The 19,038-nt window shown below is 42.8% G+C and overlaps 3 protein-coding genes across 5 annotated transcripts in view; 1 reads left to right on the top strand and 2 right to left on the bottom strand.

Annotated features, from left to right (window-relative positions):
- Positions 1-1,352: 1,352 nt before the first annotated feature.
- On the bottom strand, positions 1,353-7,873 carry LOC311104538 (rRNA methyltransferase 2, mitochondrial-like). Its single transcript, XM_084146402.1, has 2 exons — positions 7,529-7,873; positions 1,353-1,960 (listed from the first exon to the last, which is right to left on the bottom strand). Exons 1-2 carry the CDS (start codon positions 7,827-7,829, stop codon positions 1,533-1,535), a joined length of 729 nt encoding a protein of 242 aa, XP_084002528.1. The 5' UTR covers positions 7,830-7,873; the 3' UTR covers positions 1,353-1,532.
- LOC311104548 (oxidized purine nucleoside triphosphate hydrolase-like) lies at positions 7,703-10,692 on the top strand. Of its 3 annotated transcripts, none has more exons than XM_084146415.1 (4): positions 7,703-7,791; positions 9,294-9,450; positions 9,737-9,882; positions 10,078-10,692. In XM_084146415.1, the coding sequence occupies exons 1-4, from the start codon at positions 7,782-7,784 to the stop codon at positions 10,248-10,250; spliced, it is 486 nt and encodes a 161-aa protein (XP_084002541.1). In that variant the 5' UTR covers positions 7,703-7,781; the 3' UTR covers positions 10,251-10,692. The 3 variants fall into 3 exon arrangements, with proteins under 3 accessions (XP_084002541.1, XP_084002540.1, XP_084002542.1); XM_084146414.1 differs by lacking the exon at positions 7,703-7,791 and adding an exon at positions 8,317-8,343; XM_084146416.1 differs by lacking the exon at positions 7,703-7,791 and adding an exon at positions 8,512-8,691.
- Positions 10,693-10,756: 64 nt separating this feature from the next.
- LOC311104527 (sorting nexin-8-like) overlaps positions 10,757-19,038 on the bottom strand; it is a 30,060-nt gene continuing 21,778 nt past the window's right edge. Inside the window, exons 5-13 of the mRNA XM_084146390.1 lie at positions 18,629-18,749; positions 16,606-16,742; positions 16,392-16,472; positions 16,130-16,290; positions 15,797-15,926; positions 15,627-15,695; positions 13,762-13,911; positions 13,014-13,163; positions 10,757-12,804 (exon numbers count right to left, since the gene is read on the bottom strand). Of these exons, the coding sequence (XP_084002516.1) occupies positions 12,715-12,804; positions 13,014-13,163; positions 13,762-13,911; positions 15,627-15,695; positions 15,797-15,926; positions 16,130-16,290; positions 16,392-16,472; positions 16,606-16,742; positions 18,629-18,749 (1,089 nt within the window). The 3' untranslated portion in view covers positions 10,757-12,714. The remainder of the gene's footprint in view (positions 12,805-13,013; positions 13,164-13,761; positions 13,912-15,626; positions 15,696-15,796; positions 15,927-16,129; positions 16,291-16,391; positions 16,473-16,605; positions 16,743-18,628; positions 18,750-19,038) is intronic.

The raw sequence follows: 19,038 nt of genomic DNA, 5'->3' as shown, positions 1-19,038 counted from the left end.
AAAGTGAAGGTATTTGAAAAACATAATTCAATGTTGAGTCCAGTGGTCAATACCATGTAGACAAGATTTAAAACTAGGTTGATTTGTCGTGCACAAACCTAATATTTTTGTGCAGGCTCTGATGTCCACATTACTATTCATTCTATGTGCTGTAACACAAGTCATGTGGAACCCAATGCACCAACAATGAACCCTTTACAATCTAGCTGCTGATCACTTATATAACTGAGGAGATAACAGGGAGGTATCCATGGCTTGAAAGTCACAGCTCACTGGCTAATTGTATGAAGGATTATAATATTATCATGGAGACAGGTCCCCTCCACCAATGTTTAGCATCAAATATATGAAACCTTCAATCTTTAGGATGAGCTTCTTTTCATCATATTTGATATTAAGGGACATTTGTATCTGTTTCTCCTGTCCCCATCACATGTAATTGTCTTCTCAGTCCTTTGCACAGTTCTGATACATTTGTTTCTTTGTTCCTGGTAAAATCAGCAGAGTACTTTCAAACCCTGAGAGCCATAGAATTACAGAGAGTAGTCAGTGATACGCCTAGAGAGAAAAACAGGCAAAGTAAATAGTGCCAAATCAACACTACTGTGGGCCTTCATCTGTATCTGAGGGAAATCTCAATCAGTGGCAGTCCACTTGGCTAAAATAATGCAAAATCACATAATTTCAAGCAGAGCATTCAAATGCCAACCTGATGATGTTTTGAAGAGCACATCCCCGCTCTCTGAGAACGAAGCCCAACACTATTTATAATGCACAGCTTCAGTGGCATCAGCCTTTTCATTAGTCATGCTGTCCATGGCTATTTTTCCCTTTATAAGCCCTAAATGAGAGAATGATTACATGTATCTACATGGCTGGCAAAGCAGATTATAAGCATTACAAATGGCAAACTGGAATATTTCTTATCAAACAAATACCACATGTATTTTGTAATACTTCAAACATGCCTGACAAAGGGAAAAGAATAGTTCTGACATGCACAGAACATGAGGAACACGGTGGCTCTGATGATAAGGGCTTAATACATTAAATACATTCTGGCCCATAGATGTTGGTATCACCTTGTCTGTAGGTAAAGATGGAAACAGCCCCTAATAAGACATTATTGGCCTGCAAATGCACAGCTTATTGATGCCTCAAGGGTGCCATCTTCTGGTAGGCTAAATATTTCACCTCAAGTGAGAAATGAATGATGCATGCTTGATCCAAATTTATTGTTGGATTTAGAGATGTGGAATGGATGGGGAAAAAACTGTTGACTTGTACTTATATAGTATGCCTAAAATATTTTAGGAAAGGTTTCAAGAATTGTAGATGTTGAATAATGCAAATCATTGTAGAATATCCATAGATTTTAATGAGTTGGTAAAGATATCATAGAATATTATAGATTTTTACAAAAAGTACATTCAGGAAGGAGAAATAGAGGGGCTCCTCAAGTGCTTTAGCACCTAAAGCCTTTCTTTGCAGGTCAACAAAGCTTACAATACACATGAAAATATACAATCAGACTATTTTATTTCTCTATACGACCTGGCAAGGAAAAACAACTCTGACGACTCCTTTCGGCTGGCTTTTGGTTTGACTGTCCTGACTTCACGGAACACAGCTGAAAGCTTCTGCTGAAGCTGGTGCGCCAATGCCCCGTCCCAATACTTACAAATCAGAGAGCCACCAGTCTGCAACACCTTCTCAGCCAAATCAATCAATGACAATGACATTGTGATGAGTTTTTCATGGTCCATCTCCTTGAAACCACTGGCATTGGGTGCCATATCACTCATGATGACATGAGCCTGGGCACCAGGGAGAAGTTCAAGCAGCTTGGTATGTGTGACAGGATCAGTGATGTCATGATTGGACAGGAAGTGGGCTCCATCTAGAGGTGCTATGCGCAGAAGGTCAATCCCAACCACAGTGCCACGGGGGAATTCTCCATCTGGAAGTAACAAAACATGCAAGAGGTCATGCAGTGTAGAACTACTGTCATAACTCATTTTCACAGCTTCTCGTGCTAAAAGGACATTGGATAACACTGTCAAGCCTTGACAATTTATTTCACTGATGGCACACTGATGATCCTAATGCCTGGCACACAGCTCTCCACAAGACCAACAATGAACTTTTAAAATGTCCGAAAACAGAACAATGAGACAACTGTACATTGACTCCTCCCCCAAATGTAACATTCATATTTATTATAACGGCACTGTGAGGGTTCAAGTTTCGGAGGCCAGTCTGGATCAATTTGTCCACTACTTCGACTAAATAAAACCTTGTTGCTGAACTTAAAACCTCTCCACTGTCACTACCTACAACAGCCTCCCTTCCCTCTGTGCCCTAGTATGTAGTCCCCAGTGTCCCTCTCCCTCCCTCGCCTGCAACAGACACAACCCTGAGCATGCTTCTCTCACACGTGACACCTGCAGTACCACAGCATATTATAGATATCAGCCTGGTGCTTTAGCATAGGGATGAGATCCGGGAGTTGCAGTGTGCAATGAAGAATGTTGAGGAGGACAACCAGGCTCTCAGGATGGACGTGTGCAGACTTGGAGAGGAATTGTCCAGCTCAGTCAACACCAGCCACATGCACAACCTGCAGAAGGAGCTACATGAGCTAAGGCAGGAATTTCTCAGCCACCACCATCCACTCTACAAAGAGTCCCACAAAAACCCGGGACCAGGCCAACCGCTGAATCAGAACCCACCAACCAATGCACCAACCCAGCAGACCCCCTCAATCTCACGGCCTGTAATTCTCCCATCACTCCTGCCATCCTCCATAGACCTGACGAGAAACCAGACATTATATTATTGATGGACTCAAATGGAAAGTTTATATTAGAGAATAAACTTTTCCCAAATAAAAGTGTCAAAGTTATGGTGCCCCACAACAGAGAGAGCTGTGGCCCAGCTTGTCTCCCCAAGCCATATCATCATTCACACAGGGACCAATGACCTGCGCGCCTAACAGGAGAGAGGGTCTCCAACATCTTCCCCTTTGCGAATATCTACCCTGCTCCAGAGGAGAGATTTCCACCCTGCCACCATCCAGAGGGTAAATGCCAGCCTCTCTCAGGACTGTGTGCTATGGTCCAACGTACACCTGGCCCACCATCTCACCCCTCAGCCTGGACTGTCTTTACGACAATGTAGACCTGTACAAAGAGGCAGTCCCCACCTTCGCCAGGACGTTAAAGGATGTTGCTGTGGGTTGCCAGTCCACCTCACCCCACAGGAGCAACAGAACAGCCACCAACTCCCTGAGACAAATCAGACGCTCCTTTAGACCTAGAGAACAGCCAGCAACACTGCCCCCCACAACACCTCTCTCCCAGGAATTGCATGCAGATACACTGAGCAATGCCCAAGCCGTACTCAGTCAAAGAGGCCCCATGCAGAGTTTGGAGCGTCGCCGGCCACACTGCCCTCCACACCACCCTCTTCAATTCCCCCTACAACCTCCCTTCCATGCTACCAGACCAGGCCTGCTTCAGCACAGCTCTACCAGACCCGGCCCATCAAAGCACAGCTCTACCAGACCCTGCCCATCACAGCACAGCTCTACCAGACCCTGCCCATCACAGCACAGCTCTACCAGACCCTGCCCATCACAGCACAGCTCTACCAGACCCTGCCCATCACAGCACAGCTCTACCAGACCCGGCCCATCACAGCACAGCTCTACCAGACCCGGCCCGCCTCAGCACAGCTCTACCAGACCCTGCCCATCACAGCACAGCTCTACCAGACCCGGCCCGCCTCAGCACAGCTCTACCAGACCCTGCCCATCAAAGCACAGCTCTACCAGACCCGGCCCGCCTCAGCACAGCTCAACCAGACCCGGCCCATCACAGCACAGCTCTACCAGACCCTGCCCATCACAGCACAGCTCAACCAGACCCGGCCCATCACAGCACAGCTCTACCAGACCCGGCCCATCACAGCACAGCTCAACCAGACCCGGCCCATCACAGCACAGCTCTACCAGACCCTGCCCATCACAGCACAGCTCAACCAGACCCGGCCCATCACAGCACAGCTCTACCAGACCCTGCCCATCACAGCACAGCTCAACCAGACCCGGCCCATCACAGCACAGCTCTACCAGACCCTGCCCATCACAGCACAGCTCTACCAGACCAGGCCCACCTCAACTTAGCTCTACAAAGCACCAACCACTACCCTAGGGTCTGGCAAAAACACTGTCAAGGGTAGTGCACCATATGATGCAGTCCACACCATGTATCATTCACATCATCAGCCCTCATATGCTGAGAGTTTGGAGCCTCCACACCACCCTCCTCAATTCCCCCCCAGGCTTGTTTTGGTTACCCTCCCTAGTCTCATCCACAGGACAGGCCTGGGACACACCTGCCCCCCATGGCAGCCCCAACCCTGCAACAGGAGCCACATCAAGGCCTCCTGTGCATACACAGAATGGAGCATTGGCAGCAACTCCGATCCCCTGCAGCAGATCCACTCCTTTGGCAGGTACTTCATCAGGGTGGACTGAGCTCTGCCAACACTGCTCTCCCAGTTCCCACCCCAGCATCCAGCGACTTGAGGGAGGTCTGTCAAATGCTCAGTCTACTCTGCTCTCACGTGGATTGGCCAGGGACCTTGGCAAAGTCTCAGCTCACCTTATGCCCTAAAGAGCTGAATACCCCCTCTGACATTAGATATTGTAGGGGGCTTGGGATAACGCACCTAAATGTGCGGAGTATGATTCAAAAAATTGACACAATTGACATTTGGTTACAGGACTCGTCCTGACATTCCGGTTCTCTCGGAAACATGGTTAAATGGTTCTGTATCTGATAAAGACATTGAAGTAAATTATTATAATGTTTTAGATGTGACAGATTACAGAAAGGGGGAGGAGTGGCCATATATACACTACCAGTCAAAAGTTTGGACACCTACTCATTCAAGGGTTTTTCTTTATTTTTACTACTTTTTACATTGTAGAATAAAAGTGAAGACATCAAAACTATGAAATAACACATATGGAATCATGTAGTAAACAAAAAATAGCCACCCTTTGCCTTGACATCTTTGCACATTCTTGGCACTCTCAACCAGCTTCACCTGGAATGCTTTTCCAACAGTCTTGAAGGAGTTCCCACATATGAAGAGCACTTGTTGGCTGCTTTTCCTTCACTCTGCCGTCCGACTCATCCCAAACCATCTCAATTGGGTTGAGGTCGGGGGATTGTGGAGGCCAGGTCATCTGATGCAGCTCTCCATCACTCTCCGTCTTCGTAAAATAGCCCTTACACAGCCTGGAGGTGTGTTGGGTCATTGTCCTGTTGAAAAACAAACAATAGTCCCACTAAGACCAAACCAGATGGTATGGCGTATCGCTGCAGAATGCTGTGGTAGCCATGCTGGTTAAGTGTGCCTTGAATTCTAAATAAATCACAGGCAGTGTCACCAGCAAAGCACCCCCACACCATAACACCACCTCCGGCATGCTTTACAGTGGGAAATACACGTTCGGAGATCATCCGTTCACCCACACTGCGTCTCACAAAGACACAGCAGTTGGAACCAAAAATCTGAAATTTGGACTCCAGACCAAAGGACACATTTCCACTGGTCTAATGTCCATTGCTTGTGTTTCTTGGCCCAAGCAGGTCTCTTTTTCTTATCCTTTAGTAGTGGTTTCTTTGCAGCAATTCGACCATGAAGGCCTGATTCACACAGTCTCCTCTGAACAGTTGATGTTGAGATGTGTCTGTTACTTGAACTCTGTGAAGCATTTATTAAGGCTGCAATTTCTGAGGCTGGTAACTCTAATGAACTTATCCTCTGCAGCAGAGGTAACTCTGGGTCTTCCTTTCCTGTGGCGGTCCTCATGAGATCCAGTTTCATCATAGCACTTGATGGTTTTTGCAACTGCACTTGAAGAAACTTTCAAAGTTCTTGACATTTTACGTATTGACCTTCATGTCTTAAAGTAATGATGGACTGTCGTTTCTCTTTGCCTATTTAAGCTGTTCTTGCCATAATATGGACTTGGTCTTTTACCAAATAGGGCTATCTTCTGTATACCCCCCCTACCTTGTCACAACACAACTGATTGGCTCAAACGCATTAAGGAGGAAAGAAATTCCACAAATAAACTTTTAAGAAGGCACACCTGTTAATTGAAATGCATTCCAGGTGACTACCTCATGAAGCTAGTTGAGAGAATGCCAAGAGTGTGCAAAGCTGTCATCAAGGCAAAGGGTGGCTATTTGAAGAATCTCAAATATAATATATATTTTGATTTGTTTAACACTTTTTTGGTTACTACATGATTCCATATGTGTTATTTTATAGTTTTGATGTCTTCACTATTATTCTACAACGTAGAAAATAGTAAAAATAAAGAAAAACCCTTGAATGTGTTCTAAAACTTTTGACCGGTGGTGTACGGCTTAAAGTGGTCCTATGGAAAGATACTCCTATCTCTGCTGTGGAGCTTTGCAGCTCCTTCAGGCTTGTTGCCTCTCTGATTAATGCCCTCCTTGCCTGGTCTGTGAGTTTTGGTGGGCGGCCCTCTCTTGGCAGGTTTGTTGTGGTGCCATATTCTTTCAATTTTTTAATAATGCATTTAATGGTGCTCCGTGGGATGTTCAAAGTTTCAGATATTTTTTTATAACCCAACCCTGATCTGTACTTCTCCACAACTTTGTCCCTGACCTGTTTGGAGAGCTCCCTGGTCTTCATGGTGCCGCTTGCTTGAAGGTGCCCCTTGCTTAGTGGTGTTGCAGACTCTGGGCCTTTCAGAACAGGTGTATATATACTGAGATCATGTGACAGATCATTTGACACTTAGATTGTACACAGGTGGACTTTATTTAACTAATTATGTGACTTCTGAAGGTAATTGGTTGCACCAGATCTTATTTAGGGGCTTCATAGCAAAGGGGGTGAATACATATGCACGCACCAGCTTTCCGTTATTTTTTTTTTTGAAACAGGTTATTTTTTTCATTTCACCTCACCAATTTGGACTATTTTGTGTATGTCCATTACATGAAATCCAAATAAAAGTCGATTTAAATTACAGGTTGTAATGCAACAAAATAGGAAAAATGCCAAGGGGGATGTATACTTTTGCAAGGCACTGTATATGAACGCAGTTGCCACTTCTTTAAAGCCGTTTAAAGATTAAAGATACAGTTTATCATAGCGTACTGTTTTATTACGGGCGACAATTTTAGTACTCATCACTGCATTCTTTATCAGAATGTTGGTTGGCCCTCTGTTGTCACGTAGGTTGATACATTGCTATGTTTTCATTTATAAAGCACTTTTACAAAACGTCCCACTGTACCTAACATCTCAGTATGACTCCCTGATAAAATAAAGGTTAAATAAATAATACAAATAAACATGGCAGACAGAACAATGTCAGATGCAGGAAAATATATATTTGGCCTGGCTGGTAGGTTAATTATAACAGCATGTCATGTGTTAATCTGTCAGTTGGGTAAATACAAGATGCACTCACTAGCCCCAGTTGAGTTGACCCTGTGAACAGCTATCTGGCTCCAAGCACCTGGTGCAGCACCACAATCTATTACGTTGAATCCAGGTTTTAAAAGTTTGTATTTGTCATCAATCTCCAGCAGTTTGAAGGCGCTTCTACACCGGTAGTTGTGCACATGGGCAGCCTTCACAAAAGGGTCATTAAGCTGCCGAACTATCCAACGCTGATCAGCAGTACTCTTTCCTTTCAGATTATACGCAGCCTTTTTTAGGAGATGTACAGAGGTATGTAGATATGATTTTTGTAACACCGAGTACCACATTGTTCAGCTAAATGTAATGCTGCTGGCAGACAGCATTTTGTTTGACTTTGTAGCTGCACTTCCTGATCACGTGAGTTTTTTTGGATACGCTCGATTTAGTCAAAATCAGCCGACTCTGTGATTTATCGCCGGTAGTCCTGCAGGGCGACATTGAACGATGCGTGATCCGCCTACCGGCGCGCCGCGCGAGCTAAATTAAGCGCAGCTAATTAATGTATCCGAGAACGTTAAGGATGCACATAATCTACGCAGATCTGCTTATTTAGGAAAAGTTATAACGCGTGACAATAATTTTGTTTTCAAACGTGTTAAATTATGAGGTTGCGTAATTAAAGCTGTTACCGTAATACTACAGCAATTGATCTCACCAACTATGGAATTGTTTTGAAATGGTGTGGCATTATACTTCTGTTTCCAGTCGACAATATTTGAGGGTAACACATTTTCACAGATATTTAACTAAAACGACCGACCTTATCCTAAATTGTATTTATATCGATGTCGTATACTACAGGTCAGTGCCCGGATGAGATATAGTATGAGGGAGAAGGGGATACAGGAAATTCGTTTAAAGAGTATGTTGAGTAGAACGTCATTAGATATAGTGTCAAATATTTTTTGCAACGGGGCTGATAGGTAGGATTTAGATTCTCCCTGTCTCTGGCCCACACTCCAGTACAGTAGGTGGCGGTAATGCACCATAACGTTGGATGCCAACCGCTGATAAACCCCACTGAAGAAGAAAGAAGGTCGTCAGTGCCCGACATGTTGAATACAATCACATGGCAGGCCTTGCTACTGTAAACGCGGGATTGGAGATATTCGTTATTTCTTCTGGATAACTCTAATCTATGAAAACCACGTAGGGACTATATTGACAACCTAAAAATTGCTATAAGGGCAAGTTATTTGCATGGAGGTGTACTCCTGAGTGGCGCAGTGGTCTAAGGCACTGCATCGCAGAGATAACTGTGCCACTAGAGATCCTGGTTCGAATCCAGGCTCTGTCGTAGCCGGCTGCGACCGGGAGACTCATGGGCAGCGCACAATTGGCCCAGCGTCGTCCAGGGTAGGGGAGGGAATGGCCGGCAGGGATGTAGCTCAGTTGATAGAGCATGGCGTTTGCAACGCCAGAGTTGTGGGTTCGATTCCCACGGGGGGCCAGTATAAAAAAAAAAAAAGTCGCTCTGGATAAGAGCGTCTGCTAAATGACTAAAATGTAAAGGTAGTCTACTTGAAGAAGGCAATAAAAGGCTACAAGTTTAAGTTTGCTGCTGTGATGTCTTGCATACCAGAACTCTTACAATAGTGTGTTTTGGCAGCAAATAGCCTTACAGAATGCTTCTCAATAATCTGCTGTGTATCATCTCTAGAGATACTGTAGCTTCGATGCAACAAAGAGAGTGAGATCATCCATGGATTGTGGTCTACTGATTATTGCACACTGATTATGTATAAATACAGGTACAATGTTTACCAACAAGCTGCTGACCCTGGTGCTGGTGGTGCAGCCTGGACGGGTGCTGCTGGGCATGAAGAAGAGAGGGTTCGGAGCAGGGAAGTGGAATGGGTTTGGTGACAAAATCCAATCTGGGGAGACTATTGAAGAGGCTGCCAGGCGGTGAGATTGGTTGCAGTCCTCGGTAGTTGGATGTGTCTTGAAATTTTTTTTTTCCTACAGTTTTGTTTAACAATTTGCATGTAAAATCATGTAAACAGATTCCAGCACTGGGCAGTATCTAACACGGTATATATACCCTCATACATGTCATATTGTGACATTACAGTAGGCATGGTCTGACTATTTCCTGTTATGAGGCCTGCTATCTAGTTTTTTCCTACTTTGGTCTGAAGGCAACACACTTTCCTGCTACTTTCTCTCTACTTACAAACGTTGTTCTCTCCAGAGAACTGCAGGAGGAAAGTGGCCTCACAGTGGATGCACTTGATAAGATTGGAAATATCACATTTGAATTCATCGGAGAAACAGAGCTGCTTGACGTCCATGTTTTCCGAGCTGACAACTACAATGGGGAGCCAACAGAGTCAGATGGTATTCATTCTCAATCATTCTATTTAGGGCCAGGAGTTTTGTGACCAGGATAAACTCATGGCCCAATAGGCTATAATCGTAGACCCCATAGTTTTCCTGGAAAAAACTGCTGACCCTATACTACATGCCTTTCTATGGACATTTCTTAGACTAATGTCTGACGAAGCTCACTAACTTATACTTTTTCTCTTATAGAGATGAGGCCACAGTGGTTTGACTCTGACAAGATACCCTTCAGTCAAATGTGGGTTGATGATGTTCTGTGGTTTCCACTGATGCTTCAAAAGAAGAAGTTCTTGGGCTACTTCAAATTTCTGGGTCATGACTTGATCATCGATCACAAGTTGGAGGAGGTAGACAAGCTTTGAGACAGACTACTGGCCTCCTCTGACTCATTCATACTGTATCAAAGGTGGTCCTCTGTAGCTCAGCTGGTAGAGCACGGCGCTTGTAATGCCAAGGTAGTGGGTGCGATCCCCGGGACCACCCATACACAAAAATGTATGCACGCATGACTGTAAGTCGCTTTGGATAAAAGCGTCTGCTAAATGGCATATTATTATTCTCTCATGTTGCCTACCTGCAGAATTCCTACTGATTCCAGCTACCCTTGTTCATATTCAGTGCCAGGAAATCTCCAGATCTTTGTAAATTTACAAATGCTTTTAGTTGCCAGTGATAACCATATGCCTGTGAATCAGTACTAAGAATTCCCACTGAGCCAAAACTAAATACTGGATGTGTAAATGTTGATGACATATGTATCCCATTCCACTATTGTGTTTGTTTATATTAAATTGTTGAAGTATGTGCTGCACCTCTTTTGTTACTTTCTCAAAAAGGTGGTATGGTAAATTGGAATGACAATGATTTTGATTGTTCAACATCGTGTTTAATTCAATTTAGTATCATAAGGGTAATAATGAGACCGGTATCTGATACTTTTTATTTAACGTCAAGTGAGATTCAACATAAAACTGTACAATAGTTAAACTTTCCTGTATCTACATCCTTCACCTAGTTCCTCTTTTCTTTCTCAAAGATCATATAAAACATTTGTTCCTCTCATTATCTGAGACTTGCCAAAAATATTATGACAATATCTCTGACACAATAATACGAACTTGTGAGGAACCAATTAACAGTTCCACAGAGAAGACTAAAAATAATGCATAGAATAACAACATATTGCCCCGGAGCTCTCTAATATTACTCAGTTCTAATTGGGAGACATTGTTTATTACACAGCCTCATTCATTACGTGTAAAATACATGCAATTTGCCCATCCTGCAAGAAGAGGGTGAATTTTGCAAGAACAGAGAGGTTACGTAAACATTCAAAATTGTGAGTGAAAAATTGCTGGTTAAACTTTTAATCAGATCAAATAATGACAAACTTTACCAACAATCTTATTCTTTAGACATGGAATTGTAATGTATACCTTTGAATAAAAGGACAAGATAAATGATAAATCAGAGAATATTACATACACAAAGAAAAATATTCTATTTAGTTTTCTTCAAATCTACATTGAGAAAACACTGAACCACCATATAATCTTAATTGAAACTGAAACATTGCAAACAGGTTAGAAGCATTAACACAGAGCACATTTGGTTTCTTTGGTATGTTCACCAATGGTCACGGAGTGTTATAACAGCCATAAATCACACATTATTTTAATTTGATCAAACCTCTTCCTCTTGATAGCTTGCTCGGCTCAGGCGTAGAAACTGAAGTAGCTTTTCACAGTGTTGCAACTAAGATTCGATTGAAGCAAGGAATCTGAAGTCCTTTGCATGAATATAAAGACAACAAGCTAGCAAGCCCAATTGCACAAGTGTGGTCTATGTTTTATTTTACAACAAACCATTGAATAGCATGCTGCTACTACATTTCCTTAAATATATATTGGTTTGCCTGTCTTTTGGAAATGAGGCTGTGCCCTGATTAGAATCTTTCTAAACAGCTTAAACATTTACACTAGTCATTTTAAACACAAAAGGGTATATTGCCGCCCCCTGGCTGCGGCCAGGAAACACATCTTCCCTGTGTGGCAACATTGTCAATCAGCTTAATTAGTGTTTTCTTACATGCACATACATTCTTACATTTGTCTGCCTGCAATAAGACACTACATTATACCTCAACATAGCTGAATAATCCTCCAAGAAGTGTAGCTAAGAAGTCCCTCATATGGTAAAGGCAGTGAGCTACAAAATAACACAGAAAGGTCCAGCTTTTTGTGGATTCCTTTTCAACAAAATGTTCCCCGTATATCAATTATGAAAGCAATATTGTCCTCTTCTCGTACAGCAAGGCAGCATCAACGGTGGTGCAGCATCAACGGTGGTGCAGCATCAACGGTGGTGCAGCAGCAGCAGCAGCACACATTCTTCAAAGCACTCTTCCACTTCCAAATGAGCTCCTTTGATCAACCTCTGTGACATCCCTAATGAGGATGCACGTACAGTATAATATATCATGAGCTGCAGACCACATCCATTCATTGAAATCAGTGATGTAGTGGTAAAAAAAGAAATTGGTGGGTAAACTGATCACCGGTAGCAGAAAAAAAAGTAACACTCCCTATACTTCAATGCATTTTTCTGCAAAAGGTGGATAAACTGTCCCATAAAGACAAAGAGGTGAGTACACTGCATTAGGCTACTTGCGTTTACCCTCCACCACACAACTGTTACTTAAGGCACAGTTTGTAGTGTTTTTCAAGGTTTTATGAAAACAGTTCACCATCAGTCCCTTCTGAGACTTTGACTGTATCTTGGCTTGCAAAGCAGCATCTTCATTGCTTGTTGAGAGAGCATGGGTGTCTATTTGGGTGTAAGAGGAGGGGATTGCATTCCATTGACACCAAAGAGACACCCAAGCTTCGGCTGGAGATCATTCCACACTGCACCCATCTAGTTATCGAACAAACAAAGAAGTCTGTTATAGTGAAAGCATCCTCTGACCAAAATTCAAAGACGATCATCTTATAATTGTGTATCTATTAAAGATTACAATTCTAGTTACAATCCACACACACCCCTAATGAACTGTGACCTCTACTGCTTCAACTCAAGCCTTAGAAATCCATGCATGACACTGTATATTTCCAGGTGAGTCTCACCTCTTGGTGTCCTTGGACCTGTGAGTTGACAAAGGCTCCCAGGATGTGAGAGGTGATGGGCAAGTAAGTGAAGATGAGCTGAGTCTCCTGGTGAAGGCAGAACAGGGAGAAGTAGTTCCGCAGTTCCATGGTCTGAATGGCGTTCTCTTGCTGTTAGGGGAGGATACAAACTATTACTTCACAAACCACAACCATATGATGGTTATCAAGAGGAACAAACCCATTGATCATAAGACTATGCTGTCATGGCCTTGTCTGTAGGAGTCAGTGTGTTGAAAAACATGACATATGAGATCCATTCTAAAGGCTGAAATGCCCAACTGTCAAATGCAATATCGTCCTAAGATGGTTTAGTATGAGAAATGTGGTAGGATGTACCAGGATATCAATCCTTATACCAGGGTATCAATCAACTCCCCAATGATGGCATGTGAGAAAATGCTGTTCCCTCCTTCCTCTCAATGTCAGAGAGGACACAGTCTCTCCGAGGGAGATTGGATTGGCCTGTGATGTTTGGTCTCAGCATAATGAAGATTGAATAGTGTTCATGTTAGCAGGGGTGCTATGAAGCTGACAAAGCTGTATTAATAATGTCAAAACAGTGTTGATTTGACGTGTGACAACCCTGAGTGAATGAGGAAGGAACAGCGTTTTCAAGCACACACAGAGAGAGAGAGAGAGTGTGAGTGAGTGAGTGAGAGAGAAAGAAAGGGGAAGGGAAAGAGATAGAATGAATGAGAAAGAAAACCTGCACAATGCGAGACTCCAGTTGCTCCACAGACACCTGCTCTTTGGGCTGCACTGTGGCGCTCATCATCTGCCTCTTCATCATACCATACTTCTGCAGCGCTTTCTGGTGCTCGTGCAATACTCCCTTCTCATGCCGCTCACACAGATCCTATGGAACACACACACACACACAGGGTAAGACATTACTAAAGCGCAGCATCTACCCTGTTACATTTTTACATTTTAGTCATTTAGCAGACACTCTTGCCCAGAGCGACTTACAGTAAGTAGTGAGCAGGGGCGGTGTGTTCAATAGGGCGATATGGGCGACGCACTGCCAAACGGGAAAAGGAAGGGATTTTTTTTCTAATCAATTATATCACGGCAACAGTAGTTATCAGTGTTGTAATCTAGACGTCTGATCTGCCACAGTGCCACTAAATGTCCAATCAGGCTAAAGTCGTGCTTCAAATGGCCCCCCCCCCTTTTGGGGCGATTTCAGTCAGGTTGAAAATCGCCCAGAAGTCTCTCATAGACTCCCATGTAAAATCTATTTTTTTCAAATATCAGAGCTTTCAATACAATCTCTATGGGTTTCTGAGGGCTTGCACTTACGCGCTTTCGTCATACGTAACGTAACCATGAACGTAACTAAGAAAAGAGCGGGTAGCCTCATCAATCAATTCACGTACTACTATCAAGATGGCTATAGCGTTCAGTGCAACTCGATTGTCTCTTTGAAATAAGTTACTTTTTGTCGGCGAACAAATCAAGATAAATTGGCAACGAAACAATTAGGACCTCCCAGACCAAATTTAATAATTCAACAGGTTTCTACTAAAGGGGGGAAGTCCTACACCCGAGGATTTTCCAAAAATTGGTACGAACGAAAAACCTGGCTAGCAGGCTGCGATGCAGCTAATGCAGTCTTCTGCTACCCCCTGCTTACTCTTTCACCCTGAAGGCGGCACGGCAGACAGCACCGCTTGGACAGCGACTGGTGTGTAACGGACATGCACCATCTTTCAGGAAAGATTAAGAAACATGAGCTGTCAAAGACCCACATGGATAGCTGTTTGAGATTGTCTGCTTTGGGGAGAGTGAACATTCCCACTCAACTGGATGAGGGATACAGGCTAGCTGTCCGCCGCCACAACGATGAGGTTAGTGTTGATAATCACAAGTTTACTGGAGAACTGAAACTGACAAGGCTGACAAGATAGGACCCTTTTGTCCATTGTTATTGGATAGGAACAGAACTTATAACCAGCTCCTGACCTAAATAGATCTTAGCACAACATTTTACTCAACATATCATATTCCATATTCACTATAACAAATATATTTACTACGACATTAGCAAGAACCGCCACATCCTCAGCCGGCTAATCCAGTGTGTGAAGTTTTGCGGAGTGTTTGAGTTAGCTTTGCGAGGCAAAGATGAAACTGAGGGCTCCACCAACCCTGGTAAGCCAACACTTTTGAGATCAGTCAATAAATGCTTCTGGTATTGACTTATATGCTGCCCCTGTCTTCATGTTGTTGCTGGACATCTCTTTTTTAAAATTTGTGTAGGTCACCTAAATCATCAGAAAAATTGCCCCCCCTGAGAATTTTTTCAGGAGCCGCCACTGGTAGTGAGTGCATACATTTTCATACTTTTTCGTACTGGTCCCCCGTGGGAATCGAACCCACAACCCTGGCATTGCAAGCGCCATGCTCTACCAACTGAGCCAAACGGGACATATATATAGGTAACACTCTAAATTAAGTTGCTCTTATACCTGTGTAGTAAATTTGTAATTACACTAGTAACATTGTATTAACATGTTGTTACATAGTTCTTCAGTAACTGCATTTTTTACATTTCTCAAACAAACTTACTCTGTATGATTGCAGCAAATCCAAGAATAGATTCAGTTTTTCCACAACATCGTCCTCTTCTCTCCTCCCCTTAAGATATCAATGAATAAATGATTATGTTTTGCACGCAGGTAGAGTTTGGCAATAGCACAGTAGAGCAGGTGGTACGTATACAGTCAGCTGGATTGTACCTGCTGAGCACCTTTGTCGGCTAGCAGAGCAAACTCTACGGAAAGGCCTTTCAGAGACTGACGGAGAATGCCCCAGGTGCTTTGGGATGAGGCCAGAGAGGGAATGGGTGAACCATCGGAGCCCAGTGTACTGCAACAGAAAGCATAACTAGTGAAGATGGACCAGTACTGTGTCTCGGCTGAGAAAAACGATTTTAAGTGAGAACCATGAAAAGGAAAAAAAACAAATCCTTGGGATAGCTAACATAATACATTTCCTTGGGCCAAAACACTTGTGTAGAGAGTGGCGATAGAGAAAGAGCGCTTTATGCCCTTAAATGCTGAGTTCTGTACCTGAGCTCCCTTCCAAACATTAGCAAATCAGTGGCGTTTTCCTTGGAGCGCTCTGCCATCTTCTCTGCCCGGTCCCGCAGCTTGTGAAAGCTGTTGTGGATATTCTTGATCAGTTCCCTGCTTGATGAAAACTGGGCCTGGATATCAGCTGGGAGATATTCCTATTGCACAGATGTACAAAGACTCACACTGCTGCATCTCAGTAGGATTTCAAATAGCTAAGTCATTTGATACAGTATTTCATAATAGAAACAACACAAACCTTTGCCAGAGTTGCCATTCTATTCGTCATGAATTCATCTCCCATTTTCTTGCAAGCATCACGCATTTTCACTTGAACGTCCTGAGAGAGAGAGAGAGTAAAGTTGTGTGAGCAATACTGTCATTATTCGTGGCAAACCCAATAACAAAGTGATCTTGGCGAAGACAACTAGCAGAGATGATGCAAGGTGGTCTTTTCAGTAGCAGAGACATACCGAGCCGTTGAAGGTGAGAAAGGTCTTGACCAGTTCGTCCTCTGAGAAGAAGGGGTGTCGTGCCACTAGGTTGATGAACCGGCCCAGAGCACGCCGCCTTCCCTCTATAAAGTCCCGCTCAGACATGGAGGTCAGGACTGTAGACAGACAGAGGTCAGTTAAAGAGCCAAAATAATCAGTTGTTCTGCTTCCGTAAAAGAGAACAGATGATGTCATACTGTTTTATGTAATACAGTCAGGGTTGGGTAATAACGGATTACATATAACTGGGATTACGTAATCGGATTACAAAAATGAAGTAACTAATAAACCCGGATTACTTTATAAAACGTGTAATCGGATTACTTACATTCTTAAAAACAGCTGATTACTTCCGGGATTACTTAATCTATTATCAAGAGGAACATTTGATAAAACTTTGTCATCATTGCTGTCATTTAGCGCACCATCAACACTTCTCACATGCTCTCAGAGATTCTATTATTCTGATGATCGCCCACCAAGGGTGGATGGCTCCTTTTGTGGTTGAATGAATAGGTAAGGCTTCCAAAACATTTACACCTGGCTCACTGGTCAATCCGAATCGTCTGGACTACAGAGTTCCTGCTTGCTGCTTTGAAGCAGTGCAGTTTCACTCTCTCTTTCCTTTGTGAAATGCTTTCTGATTGCCCAATATTTCAAAATGTAGGCTTAATCGCGGGGGAAACACTATTGAAAGCAACCAATATTGTTACAGTTGAAGAGAAAAGGGTCTCAGCTTTCTGGTCTGAATTGTATTTAATATTCCACAAAGGGCATTCGGCCATTCAAGGTGGGTGCATAGGCATATACATTAAATGTACTGTTAGATATCAATTACACGGCTAACTATCAGTAATAGGCTATATTTTGAGTTAGCAATCTAGCTAACCACTTCCTCAGTTGGGTAATTAGTCCCAAATAAATTAGCCTATATGATATTAGTGCCCAAAAAGATAAAGACAAATAATTATCTATTGAACAAAATAAATATGAAAATTCTGGAACCCTATTTTCATAGTAAAATAATAACAACAATTGCCTAGTTGCCAAACCCCAAATTCATGACAATCACTGGTTAGGGGTTGCACATCAATATATCTGGAATCATGTATTTGTGCTTGAATATGATGTTAGAATAAACCATTTATTTCTTGAATCATACTATTTTAGTAGTCACTTCAGAATGAAACTCTTTGAATTACATTATAAGACGATGAGGCTAATATTTATTTATATTGGGTGACCCTCCAGCAATTGTGGTGCAACCAAATCATGGGCTGGTGCCACCTAGTGAAAAGGTTAGTATGGAAACCTATGACTGTGCTCTTACACCACAGGAGGTTGGTGGCACCTTAATTGGGGAGGACGGGCTCATGGTAACGGTTGGAGCGGTATGAATGGAATGGTATCAAATACATCAAACACATGTTTGATGCCATTCCATTTGCTCCGTTTCAGCCATTATTATGAGCAGTCCTCCCCTCAGCAGCCTCCACTGTCTTACACATAGAATAGAACATGTGAATTATAGGATCTTTAGGCTCTTACACTAGTCCCCATTTGGAAATACCCATGTTACAAAAAAAAAGCTATATTTTTAAGCATTTAAAAAATATGTCTGGGTGTTAGAAGTGAAAGTAATGCAAAAGTAATCCAAATGTATTCCGATTAGGTTACTAATTTTGAGAAATCCAAATGATTACTTTACTGATTACTTTATTTATCATGTAATTGTAATCAGTCACGGATTACATTTTTCAAGTTATTCGCCCAACCCTGAATACAGTCATAAAGTAATAACATTTGTATTTAATAATGGTAATATAAAGACATAGTTAATGTCTGCTGTAGGAACACGGAGTGAAGTTGGATTAATACCATTGGAGTTCCCTTGGGGCAGCGGGACCCCAGCTCTGATGCAGATTGGAACACTAGTATCTACAGATCAAAGCCTCACTCTCCTCCTAATAAGCAAATGTTCTGACTGACATCCTATATATACCTCCTTTCAGCATTCTCTTAGGCGGCAGTGCAGGCACCATTCTGTAGGCAAACCTCTGCAGTAAGAGCTCGTGGAAGACATCGAAATCACTGTACCGCCGGTAAACGGATATCTTAAAACGCTACAAAAGTTAAAACAAACATTATCAGTGAATAACCGAGATGTACAAAATAACATAATGCTTTGGGTTGTGAATTCAACAAATATATTGACAATGGATGTGTTTGTCATGCGTTGGCTTTGGTTCATACTGATTGTAAATGCTCACTGCACAGAAACAACACCAGCTCTGTTCAGCTGAGGCATCCAGTGTAAACGATGCAATGTACAGTATGTATACATTAATTCTTAGATGGACCCTTTATAACAAGCATTAAAGCCATTCGTTTCACCAAGCCAAAAATCCAGAA

This window comes from Coregonus lavaretus, assembly GCF_964263955.1.
Source record: "Coregonus lavaretus genome assembly, chromosome: 2".
NCBI lineage: Eukaryota > Metazoa > Chordata > Actinopteri > Salmoniformes > Salmonidae > Coregonus > Coregonus lavaretus.
The sequence above is the reverse complement of the archived record's forward strand: the minus strand, read 5'-3'. Positions and strand labels throughout refer to the sequence as shown.

Coding starts and splice junctions, on each gene's coding strand:
- LOC311104538 (XM_084146402.1), bottom strand. CDS start 7,829: ATGTGGTACTCGGTGTTACAAAAATCATATCTACATACCTCTGTACAT. Junction 1,961..7,528: donor GGTCAACTCAACTGGGGCTA/GTGAGTGCATCT, acceptor TGTTACTTCCAG/ATGGAGAATTCCCCCGTGGC.
- LOC311104548 (XM_084146414.1), top strand. Junction 9,451..9,736: donor ATTGAAGAGGCTGCCAGGCG/GTGAGATTGGTT, acceptor TGTTCTCTCCAG/AGAACTGCAGGAGGAAAGTG. Junction 9,883..10,077: donor GGAGCCAACAGAGTCAGATG/GTATTCATTCTC, acceptor TTTCTCTTATAG/AGATGAGGCCACAGTGGTTT.